Below are 13,100 nucleotides of genomic sequence, written 5' to 3'. Positions count from 1 at the left end.
CACCTGGGGACAACTCGATAGACAGGCCCAGGATGGAGGACTCTGGTGAGGTGCTGTCAGTAGCCTATGCCTCAGTAGGCATGATAGGGATTATGAAGAAGGGGTGCCTTAATACCCCAATGCACAGGTTTATACACTTTATTAGGCATACTTGCTCATGAATGCAAATATCTAATCAGCCAATCATGAGGCAGCAACTCAATGCATAAATACATGCAGACATGGTCAAGGGATTCAGTTGTTCAGACCAACGTAGAATGGGGAGTGACTGCGGAATGATTGTTGGTGCCAGATAGGGTGGTTTCAGTATCTGAGAAACTGCTGACCTCCTGGTATTTTCACACACAGCAACCTCTAGAGTTTACGAAGAGTGGTGCAAAAACAAAAAAAAACATCCAATGAGTGGCAGTTCTGTGGGTGAAAAAACCTCCTTAGTAAGAGATGTCAGAGGAGAATGGCCAGACTGGTTCGAACCAACAGGAAGGTGACAGTAACTCAAATAACCACGTGTTACAACAGTGGTGTTGAGAAGAGCATCTCTGAACGTACAACATATCAAACCTTGAAGTGGATGGACAACAGAAGACCATGAACATACACTCAGTGGCCACTTTATTAGGAACAGGAGGTTCCTCATAAAGTAGCCACTGAGTGTACATAAAAGTTTTGAATTTGTGGCAAGGTATAGTAAAAACAATGCTACTTAAAAACGGTTCATCACCAAAAACAACTTGCACAAGGACAAGAACACTTTTAGAACACTCTCAAATAGCCCAAGGTAGTGAGCATGGTTTGGAAATAAAGGTTTCAATGATGAAACTGTGGCTAATTTAAAGGGGGAGGAGATGGAGGACGAATTGCTGTTTTTTTTTTGCTCACTCCCCTGAGGGATAGGACAACACTGTGAGCACATTGTTTGTGCTGAGGTTGAACGGCTGATTGCAATGTCATGTGGTTGGTTTTCTGTGGCCTTGTTGCTCTTGTGCTCGTTCTTGTAATTGTTTGAATTTTAGCACATCTCGCAATGTCTTTCTCAATTGGCAGTTGGTGCAGTTCCGTTTATGTCATTTGATAAGTGTATGAGGACCGGAGGGGAGAGCCCCTCCATGTTCAGCAAGCACACACACAGTTGGAACTTAATCTTCACCCTGCAATTTTTTTTCCCCCCAAGTAGAGCTGTGATTGAGGAGTTGGAATAATCAAATGTCCATGGAATAAAAGACCAGTTTCAGACTGGGATCTGAATGTTAAGCTCTATAAACTAGGCTTCTGGCTGCAGGTTTTCCTCTGAACAGGTGAAGAAAAAAACTACTGCAGAAACCACGATATTGTGATGGCATTGTCAGTGAAGTTAATGTTGGAAATGAGCCTGTGGGGCAGTAGGAGGTGAAGGGTCTGCCCCAGAATTTGGCTCTTTATCTGGCCTTTGGTTTCATGCTGACTGTGGTGTCCACCCAGCTAATTCCAATATCCTGTGTTAGCCCCATATCGCTTTAAGCCTCGCCCCCTCCTGTGATGGAGGGCTTTACAGTGGGCAACGCATCATTGGGACCAACCTACCCACCATCAAGAGGATGATTACAGAAGGGTGCTGGAAAAGGGTCAGTAACATCATGAAGCATACCACCCCATCCTGCTCGTGGACTGTTCGTCTCACTACCATCAGGGAAGGGGCTACGTAGCATTTATGCCAGGACCACCAGACTTTAAAAACTGTTGCTTTCCCCAAGCAGTAAGGCTGATCAACACCTCCATTCAGTAACCCACCCCTCCACCACCATTACTCTGTCATTTCTTGTCAGTCACCTTATTTACAGACACTCTTGTACCTAGCGTCACTTTATGGACATACAATTATTGTGTTTTTATTATAATTGTATTCTTTATTTTGTGTTGCATCTTATTCAGAGTGACAATAATTTTGTTCTCCACTTGTGTACTGGAAATCATATTAAATCTTGAATGTGTATTCATCTAAATAGTTAAATTACAGTATTGTACCTGCTGCAACCACTTTTCCTGATAGATAATTCCATATACTGTTGGACCTTTTCTGTATTACGCTCTGGTTCTTCTCTATACTGTAATGTTACATCAATTTTGAACTTTGCCTGCTAAGTATTCTGGGCTGTACTGAAGGAATATGCAGACGAAGTTACAGTATATCTGTTTGCTCTGATTAACACTTGTCACTCTTCCGTTCACTCTGTCTCGAATGCTCTTGCCTGCTCTGTTCTTTAAAGCTCATTGGATACTAATAAGTTATGTGGTAAGCTTCACTTCTATGTCTCTGTCAGTGTTGTGGTCACATCTCTAGTTAAGGTCACACCTCACCACCCTCCAGTTGATCTGGCCATTTTCCTCTTGAAATCTTCTCAATACATGTGTCGTCTGATTGGTGGGAGGAAGAAGAGGTATAATGAGCATAACTGTGACTCTTCCCCAGAGAGACCACTGTAGCAGAGAGATTAGCTTTATTTAAACTGTAGAAAGGTTCCCAGCTACAGGCTTTGTTTTAAAAAAAAAAGCTGTAGATGCTGGGAATCCAAGATTTTGAAAGAAAACACGATGTGGCAGAAAAACCTCAGCAGACAGCACCTGTGTAGAGTGAGGGTGATAACATTCTGACTCAATAACCCTTCATGACGGGTCTTGGTCTCCCTCAACCAATTTTTTTTTCTCCACAAAATTGATGAGAAATACAGCAAATATTTATGGAGGTGTGAGATTCTGTAGATGGTGGAAATATTTATTTATTTATACTTAGAGATACCAAGTGGAACAGGCCCTTCTGGCCCTTCAAGCCACGCCACCCAGCAAACCCTGGCGACCCTGATTTAACCTGAACCTAATCATGGAACAGTTTATAATGACCTGTTAACCTACCCGGTATGTCTTTGGACTGTGGGAGGAAACTCGAGGACCTGGAGGAAACCCTCGCATTCCAGGGAGATGACGTACAGAGGCTCATTTCAAGGGATGCCAGGATTGAACTCCGAATTCCAACACCCTGAGCTGTAATAACGTCACGGTGACCGCGACGCTGCTGTAGTGCCCATCAGCGCACACAAAATGCTGGAGGGACTCAGGCGGTCAGGCAGCATCTTCGGAGGGAAATAGACATTTGGCATCAGGACTGATGAAGGGTCTCAGCCTGAAATGTAGATTGTGTCTTTCCCTCCAAAGATGCTGCCTGGTTTGTTGAGTTCTCCGGCATTTTGTATGTGTTGGCAAGTATTTATGTTTTGCAGGTGCGACTGTCTTATTGGGAGCAGTTTCAAATGATGAATCTGGAGAACTGGTCAGCATCAAATCATGTTGGTTGACGTACAGTATATCTTTTCAATCTGTCCCTATAGTGCATTTAAAAGGCCTAACAACAATGATCCACGATGTAAGCAAAGAGACATGAGCAGTTCTGGTGAACATCTGTTGCAAGTGTCTGAAAGGGCAATGTTTGATGGCTTTAGTTGCACATTCCAATCGCATTATCGTGACACGCTGTTTCCTTGTTTTGCTATAGGAAGATGCACAGTGGAATGAAGACCTATGGGTGCGAACTTTGTGGTAAACGGTTTCTGGACAGCTTACGGCTAAGGATGCATCTCCTTTCACACTCAGGTAATATGTGGCTCATGTAGTCTTTTCCTCATTTCTTTAAGGCATGCATATACGGAACTGTGCAAAAGTTTAAGGCACATATCTATAGATATAGTGTCTAAGACTTTTGCATAGTACTGTAGTAATTCTATATATTACACTGTACTGCAGCCGCAAAACAAAATGTCATATATGAGTGATGATAAACTTGAATCTGATATTTGTCTCTATTGTGGACTGAGAGTAGGAAGGGGACAGGGAGAGGGAATCATGGTTGGGAAAAGGGGAAGGGAGATGGGAGAGAGCAGGAAGCACCAGAGAGACATTCTGTAATGATCAATAAACCAATTGTTTGGAATCAACTGGCCTCATCTAGTGTCTTAGGACTGGGCGTGTCTGCACCTGCACTATCTCCGCCCCTTTCTCTGCCGCGTCTCATACCCCTCCCACAGCGCTCCACCCTTGCCATTCCCAACATCCTTCGCTCCTGTCAGATTTACAAACTGGCTCCACATTGAGAAATACGGGACTGTGCAAAGGTCTTAGGCACCCTAGCTATATATCTGTGCCCAAGACTTCGGCATATTGCTGTACAGGGAGAATTTGCGCAACTTTAAAGTGAAAAGTGAGCTGTGGTATGCTGTGTGTTGCCATGTGTGCTTCTGCTCTCCCCTCCCTTCCCTGTGGCTTGTGCTGGCTGATGCTGCAAGTTGTTGTGGACCTGGCCCATTGCCAACCTGGGCTCAATGCCAAGCCTGTGGGTACAGTATGTACAGTGAGTCTTGAGCCAAATTTGTCACAGGCTAGAGGGAGGAGGCAGTGGGTTTCCTGTTCTGTAAACAAAACAGTTTTGATTTTTTAAAAAATATAATTGAGTAAAACATATTTAAGTTTTTAAAAAATGATTTTTTTATACATTGAAGAACAGTTTTTAGCTAATGAAACCTTTCTTTGGAGCAGTAATAATAGTGTGATTTGGCAGATTTATTTATGACAAGATCCCCCACAGCAATGTGTTGACTGCAGGCTGTATTTTTCTCCACATGTTCGTTGAGGGAGAAAGGAATAAAAAGAATGCGTGCATGGATTGAAATGAAACCAAGTTAGAGAGGACTTGGGTAAACAACAGAATCTTGCGTATCTGTGCTGTTAAAGCTGTGCTTCACTATGATATTGACCAATAGTGGATTTTGAGGTGATCTGCATTCAAGAATGAGGAATAAATAGAATCATTAGTACATTCTGACTTGTGTAATACTATTTCCATAGTAAGGTTTCAGTGAGTGGGGGAAGCAGTGTTCTAATTATACACTCGTGCTAGCTCTGCCTCCAGTGGGACAGAAGTATAGTTAGAATGCAATGATTTAACAGAAGCAATCCTTATAATCTGTAGATAAGCATATATAATAAATATGACAAGAAGTATTCGTCAATTACATGATACTTTAGTTATATAAGAAGCTAACCTTTAGTGGCAGCCTTCAGTACGATTTTTAGCCACTGAGCTTGTACTTGCGCTTGGTGAAGTCTTTCAAAAGCCACAATTCGAATCTTGTCTTAATACTCACTGAGTATAGTTTATAACAACCTGCTTCTTGGTTTAATTTGCTTGCCTAAACTTCATTCAGGGTATTGAGTGCACTACCCAGTCTAATGTCCTCAGTGCAGAATTATAAATGTACATTGTCAGGAAATGCTGCTTGTGGAGCAGATGGCAGATGTGGCTGCAATGCTGCTGCAAGTAAGCTTTTCATTGCACCAATGCACACGTGCATTTGTGCATGTGACAATAACCTCAGCTTCGGCATGATGGAAGTCTTGGTCGTTGTCTTGCCAATGTCTCCTGCTGACAATAACTTTATGGGACCCTAATAATTATGTCAGGATTTATTAACCTCTATCCAGAGGTAAAAGTATGTTGAGTTGCTAGCAAAATGGGATATTATGTAAATCTAAGGTGTTTCACTTCACATCAGCTTCTTTTATCAAATCCAATTCAGTTACTTTGATTAGTATACTTTATTGTTATACAATGGTATACAAAGCAATCATACCACATTGCCTCATTCCAATGATCGCTTCTCTGAGGTCTCCATTGGTCAGCATGGGCCATGGATGTTGCGTCTTAGTTGTCCAGATATGCAAGCCAGGACAGTATGATATGGAGGACAAGCTGTTGCCCATGCAGCAGGCTTCCCCTTCTCCACGCATCTGGTGAACCCAAAGTAATGGAAGAGAGAAACCGATACAATTTAGCAACAGCGGTGTTGAGCAAGTTGCCAGTCAATGTACTCACTAAGGTGTGTGAGCGCATGCACACATCTTTTGCTACTAGCGCACAAAGGAGTTTAAACTGCATGCAAAAGTTTGTCATCCTCTACCTCATTGGCATGTTAAGTATATTTCACGATCGTACACAATCACATCGCCTTTTCTGGTTTCTGATGTGGACTGTGTTGACAAAGTGGAGTTTGTGATGATTTGTCTGTAGATTTTAAAACTAACTTATACTGTTTTTATTGAAGAAATTATTGATTCGCCATTCCAAATTCTAAAGAAGCAAAGGCCGTGAAGCGCAAAAGAACTGCTAGTTCATTTAAAGCGGAATGGCTTAATGAAACAGTAGAAACTGCTACACTGAAAGCTCATGAGGTCAGGAACATGCAGCTATGAGAAATATTTATGTACAATACGGAAACTAGTGTGACCTGTGTGTAGTGTCGCGATGCAAAAGTTGCTGGAAATTTGCAAGTGGGAAGAAGTGGAGAGATATTTGGAAACTTGAGTTTCTAAAGCATCATTTAGCAAGCAAATCACATACGGACAGTGTGCAAAAGCTCCGGTGATAAAAATCCTTCATTACCCACGACAGGCCTGCTACTTGTGTTTTGTGAGAGTGAAAATTATCAAACTGTTCATATTGTCAGTGTTTTGCTAGCTGTTAAAATGAATACCTGTATATTCATTTGAATACATGCAGTGCGCGCATGTTGTTGTCACAGGGCAAAAAATTGCACAGCACAAGATTTTTGCACACACTGGTCATTACAGATTAGAGGGAACATTGTTTCCAGTCAGCATTGAACTCAACGTAGGACTGCCTTAGGTATTCCAGCTCTGGAATTTTCCCTTTGGGTTTAGTCCCGAAGCGTTCTCCATGACTGGGTACAGCCGCAAGGCAGTGGAGGTTTGAGATCAGAGTTTTCCTTCTCCGAGATGAGCTGCCAACCAAGGCTGATCAGCCCCATCTGCCCGAAGCAACTGGTTATATGACTTCAGTAACCCACCTTTGCCTGTTCTCCGATGAGTAGAAACAGTTCTGCCAGGGTTAATAGATAAGCTACGTGTGAAGGCCAGGAGCTGGACTTGGTCATCAGAGGCTATTTGAGGTACATGCCTTTGGGAGCATTTGATAGGTAGTGGGAGCTTATCTCCACTACCAACCCCACTCCCCGACTATAACAGCCTTAAGGAGCTATTCCATTGATCACTGTTGATTTAAAGCAAAGGCCAGTGTTTAATCGGCAGCTGCTTCTTCTTAAGCCCAGGGATATAAGCAGTTCACCAGAGTTCTCTGTCATGGCCAATAGATGATTGATAGGCCCTGTGGCTCCTGCTTTCACTACCTGATTTCATATGTTCTCCAGGTGAAGATCCTTCCCCTGCCAGGAATGAGGTTCTTGGAGCTTCTGTTGATGTTTCTGTAGCTCTGGGTTTTTCCAGGGTGGGGTTGTGAGGCCCACACCCAACCCTCCTCCTTTCACAGCTGGGCTTGGGATGGTCCACGGCAGAGTTCAGCATTTAGTGTTTGGCTCCAATTTCTCTTGAGAATCAGAATAAGGTTTATTATCACTGTTAACTTAGCAGCGGCAGTTCAAAGCAATACAAGTAAATCAATTACAGTATATGTATATTGAGTAAATAAAAAATCGTGTAAAAACCAGAAATACTACGTATTTAAAAAAGTGAAGTAGTGTCCAAGGGTTCATAGAAACATAGAAAACCTACAGCACAATACAGGCCCTTTGGCCCACAAGTTGTGCCGAACACATCCCGACCTTAGAAATTACTAGGCCCTCTATTTTTCTAAGCTCCATGTACCTATCCAAAAGTCTCTTAAAAGACCCTATCGTATCCGCCTCCACCACCATTGCCGGCAGCCCATTCCACGCACTCACCACTCTGCGTTTATATAAAAAAACTTGCACACAGTTTGATAGATTGGACATCTATACACAAAAATGGGGCAAATATTTAGGTTTCCTGGCGGGGGGAAATAGTGGTGAATGTGTGGTGAAGCATCTTGCTGAATGGCAGTCTTTTATATTATTAGAGGCCTAAATAGACACACATGGTTATTATATTGATATTTATTTCTGCCATGTTTGGTTTTTATATTATGGATAATTTTATGTTTTGTAAGCTATGATTTACATAATTTCAACACTGACTCAAAGGTTCGGGGAAACATTTGTAAAAAGAATTCAATAAAATTTAAATCATAAAAAAATTTACCCCTGACATTTCCTCTGTACCTACTCCCCAGCACCTTAAACCCATGTCCTCTTGTGGCAACCATTTCGGCCCTGAGAAAAAGCCTCTGACTATCCACATGATCAATGCCTCTCATCATCTTATAAACCTCTATCAGGTCACCTCTCATTCTCCATCACTCCAAGGAGAAAAGGCCAAGTTCACTCAAACAACATGAATTCTGCAGATGCTGGAAATTCAAGCAACACACATCAAAGTTGCTGGTGAACGCAGCAGGCCAGGCAGCATCTGTAGGAAGAGGTACAGTCGACGTTTCAGGCCGAGACCCTTCGTCAGGACTAACTGAAGGAAGAGTGAGTAAGGGATTTGAAAGTTGGAGGGGGAGGGGGAGATCCAAAATGATAGGAGAAGACAGGAGGGGCAGGGATGGAGCCAAGAGCTGGACAGGTGATTGGCAAAAGGGATATGAGAGGATCATGGGACAGGAGGTCCGGGGAGAAAGAAAGGGGGAGGGGGGAAGCCCAGAGGATGGACAAGAGGTATATTCAGAGGGGCAGAGGGAGAAAAAGGAGAGTGACAGAAAGAATGTGTGCATAAAAATAAGTAACAGATGGGGTACGAGGGGGAGGTGGGGCCTTAGCGGAAGTTAGAGAAGTCAATGTTCATGCCATCAGGTTGGAGGCTACCCAGACGGAATATAAGGTGTTGTTCCTCCAACCTAAGTGTGGCTTCATCTTTACAGTAGAGGAGGCCGTGGATAGACATGTCAGAACGGGAATGGGATGTGGAATTAAAATGTGTGGCCACTGGGAGATCCTGCTTTCTCTGGCGGACAGAGCGTAGATGTTCAGCAAAGCGGTCTCCCAGTCTGCGTCGGGTCTCGCCAATATATAAAAGGCCACATCAGGAGCACCGGACGCAGTATATCACCCCAGTCGACTCACAGGTGAAGTGTTGCCTCACCTGGAAGGACTGTTTGGGGCCCTGAATGGTGGTAAGGGAGGAAGTGTAAGGGCATGTGTAGCACTTGTTCCGCTTACACGGATAAGTGCCAGGAGGGAGATCAGTGGGGAGGGATGGGATGGGGGGACGAATGGACAAGGGAGTCGCGTAGGAAGCGATCCCTGTGGAAAGCGGGGGGGGGGGTAGGGAAAGATGTGCTTAGTGGTGGGATCCCGTTGGAGATGGCGGAAGTTACAGAGAATAATATGTTGGACCCGGAGGCTGGTGGGGTGGTAGGTGAGGACCAGGGGAACCCTATTCCTAGTGGGGTGGCGGGAGGATGGAGTGAGAGCAGATGTACGTGAAATGGGGGAGAGGCGTTTAAGAGCAGAGTCTCCCTCCCCTTTCTAGATCTTTCGTGTCTGGAGACAGCTTATCTACTGATGTCTACTATAAGCCTACTGACTCTCACAGCTATCTGGACTATTCCTCTTCTCACCCTGTCTCTTGCAAAAACGCCATCCCCTTCTCACAATTCCTCCGTCTCCGCCGCATCTGCTCTCAGGATGAGGCTTTTCATTCTAGGACGAGGGAGATGTCTTCCTTTTTTAAAGAAAGGGGCTTCCCTTCCTCCACTATCAACTCTGCTGTTAAACGCCTCTCCCCCATTTCACGTACATCTGCTCTCACTCCATCCTCCCGCCACCCCACTAGGAATAGCGTTCCCCTGGTCCTCACCTACCACCCCACCAGCCTCCGGGTCCAACATATTATTCTCCGTAACTTCCGCCACCTCCAACGGGATCCCACCACTAAGCACATCTTTCCCTACCCCCCCCCCCCCCCCCGCTTTCCACAGGGATCGCTTCCTACGCGACTCCCTTGTCCATTCGTCCCCCCATCCCATTCCTCCCCACCAATCTCCCTCCTGGCACTTATCCGTGTAAGCGGAACAAGTGCTACACATGCCCTTACACTTCCTCCCTTACCACCATTCAGGGCCCCAAACAGTCCTTCCAGGTGAGGCAACACTTCACCTGTGAGTCGACTGGGGTGATATACTGCGTCCGGTGCTCCTGATGTGGCCTTTTATATATTGGCGAGACCCGACGCAGACTGGGAGACCGCTTTGCTGAACATCTATGCTCTGTCCGCCAGAGAAAGCAGGATCTCCCAGTGGCCACACATTTTAATTCCACATCCCATTCCCGTTCTGACATGTCTATCCACGGCCTCCTCTACTGTAAAGGTGAAGCCACACTTAGGTTGGAGGAACAACACCTTATATTCCGTCTGGGTAGCCTCCAACCTGATGGCATGAACATCGACTTCTCTAACTTCCGCTAAGGCCCCACCTCCCCCTCGTACCCCATCTGTTACTTATTTTTATGCACACATTCTTTCTCTCACTCTCCTTTTTCTCCCTCTGTCCCTCTGAATATACCTCTTGCCCATCCTCTGGGTCCCCCCCCCCCCCATCTTTCTTCCCGGACCTCCTGTCCCATGATCCTCTCGTATCCCCTTTTGCCTATCACCTGTCCAGCTCTTGGCTCTATCCCTCCCCCTCCTGTCTTCTCCTATCATTTTGGATCTCCCCCTCCCCCTCCAACTTTCAAATCCCTTACTCACTCTTCCTTCAGTTAGTCCTGACGAAGGGTCTCGGCCTGAAACGTCAACTGCACCTCTTGCTACAGATGCTGTTTGGCCTGCTGCGTTCACCAGCAACTTTGATCTGAGTTCACTCAACCTGTTTTCATAAGGCATGCTCCCCAATCCAGGCAACATCATAGTAAATCTCCTCTGCACCCTTTCTATAGTTCCCACATCCTTCCTGTAGTGAGGTGACCAGAACTGAGTACAGTACTCCAAGTGCGGTCTGACCAGGGTCCTATATAGCTGCAACATTAGCTCTCTGCTCCTAAATTCAATTCCATGGTTGAAGAAGGCCAATACACCATATGCCTTCTTAACCACAGAGTCAACCTGCACAGCTGCTTTGAGCATCCTATGGACTCAGACCCCAAGATCCCTCTGATCCTCCACACTGCCAAGAGTCTTACCATTAATACCATATTCTGCCATCATATTTGACCTACCAAAATGAACCACTTCACACTTATTAGGGTTGAACTCCATCTGCCACTTCTCAGCCCAGTCTTGCATCCTATCAATGTCCCACTGTAACCTCTGACGGCCCTCCACACTATCCACAACACTTCCAACCTCTGTGTCATCAGCAAACTTACTAACACATCCCTCCACTTCCTCATTCAGGTCATTTATAAAAATCACAAAGAGAAGGGGTCCCAGAACAGATCCCTGAGGCACACCATTTGGGAACGGGATGGCAAAGGGGAAGAAGCTGTTACTGAATCACTAAGTGTGTGCTTTCAGGCTTCTGTATCTCCTTCCTGATGGTAACAGTGAGAAAAGGGCATACCCTGGGTGCTGGAGGTCCTTAATAATGGACGCTGCCTTTCTGAGACACCGCTCCTTGAAGATGTCCTGGGTACTTTGTAAGCTAGTACCCAAAATGGTGCTGACTAGATTTACAACCCTCTGCAGCTTCTTTTAGTCCTGTGCAGGAGCCCCCCCCCCCCCCCCACCCACCCCCATACCAGACAGTGATGCAGCCTGTCAGAATGCTCTCCACTGTACATCTATAGAAGTTTTTGAATGTATTTGTTGACATAACAAATCTCTTCAAATTCCTAATTAAGTACAATCGCTGTCTTGTCTTCTTTATAACTGCATCGATGTATTGGGACCAGGTTAGATCCTCCGAGATCTTGTTATCTAGGAGCTTGAAATTGCTCATTCTCTCCACTTCATATCACTCTGAGGATTGGTGGGTGTTCCTTTGTCTTACCCTTCCTGAAGTACACAATCAGCTCGTTTGTCTTACTGACGTTCAGTGCCAAGTTGTTGCTGCGACGCCACTCCAGTAGTTGGCATATCTCACTCCTGTACGCCCTCTTGTCACCATCTAAGATTCTACCAATGATGGTTGTATCATCAGTAAATTTATAGATGGTGTTTGAGCTATGCCTAGCCACACAGTCATGGATACAGAGTGAGTAGAGTAGAGCAGTGGACTAAACACACACCCCTGAGGTGCACCAGTATTGATCGTCAGCAAGGAGGAGATGTTATCACCAATCCGCACAGATCACAGTCTTCTAGTTAGGAAATCCAGAAGGTAGTGGTTGAGCTAACTCTTTGAATAGCTGTGGTCCTTCTGATGAAAGTCCTCCCACAATGCTGATGGATAGGAAATTCCCAGCGATGATGAAGGAACAGTAATGTATCTCCAAGTCAGAATGGTTTGCAATTTGGTGGAAACCCTGCAGCTGGAGGTGTTTCTAGTGACTTGTGGGCCTTGCCCTCCTTGGTCGTGGGGGTCATAGGCCTGAGAGGTTCTTTCAAATTAGTCGCCCTGATATTCTAGTGTTCTGTTCTGATGTACAGTACCTAATTTTACTGCTTGTAACACTAGCTGTCTAAACATCAATTTCAATATCAGTTTTCAGTCAAACTTAGAGCAGAACTAAATGAGCAGTTGTCACTGTTCCAAATGGCTAAACAGTACCATTCTTAGTATGTGCTTAATTATAGCCAATGGCTTCATTGTTTCAAACCCTGGGAAAAAATAGCTTTATTGGAAGTGGCTCTTTATCCTTTGTCAGGGTTGCGATGTTTGTGTTGGTAGGCCTTGTTTGAAAGGGAGCACCTCTAATCTGCTTCTCAAGCCACAGTCAATGGGGCGGCAGAGTAGTCGGTGGTTAGCGTGACAATATTACAGCTCCAGCGATCAGAGCTCAATTCCCACTGCTGCTTGTAAGGAGTTTTTACGTTCTCCCTGTGACTGTGTGGGCTTCCTCTGGTTGCTCCAGTTTCCTCTTGCATTCCAAAAGACATACGGGTTAGGATTAGTAAGGTGTGGGCATCCTATGTTGGCACCAAACGTTAGTGGCACTTGTGGGCTACTCTCAGAACATATTCAGACTGTGGATGTTGAAACAAATGACACATTTCTCTGTATGTTTCAATACACGTGACAAATA

The 13,100-nt window shown here is 44.9% G+C and overlaps 1 protein-coding gene across 2 annotated transcripts in view; it reads left to right on the top strand.

Annotated features, from left to right (window-relative positions):
• zbtb16a (zinc finger and BTB domain containing 16a) overlaps positions 1–13,100 on the top strand; it is a 276,018-nt gene that overhangs the window by 103,860 nt on the left and 159,058 nt on the right. For both annotated transcript variants that reach the window (XM_072283921.1, XM_072283922.1), the window contains exon 3: positions 3,524–3,621. In XM_072283921.1, the coding sequence (XP_072140022.1) occupies positions 3,524–3,621 (98 nt within the window). The remainder of the gene's footprint in view (positions 1–3,523; positions 3,622–13,100) is intronic.

Source organism: Mobula birostris, chromosome 20, assembly GCF_030028105.1.
Source record: "Mobula birostris isolate sMobBir1 chromosome 20, sMobBir1.hap1, whole genome shotgun sequence".
In the NCBI taxonomy this organism is placed as follows: domain Eukaryota; kingdom Metazoa; phylum Chordata; class Chondrichthyes; order Myliobatiformes; family Myliobatidae; genus Mobula; species Mobula birostris.
Note: the sequence above shows the minus strand (reverse complement) of the source record. Positions and strands in the feature narration are given on the sequence as shown.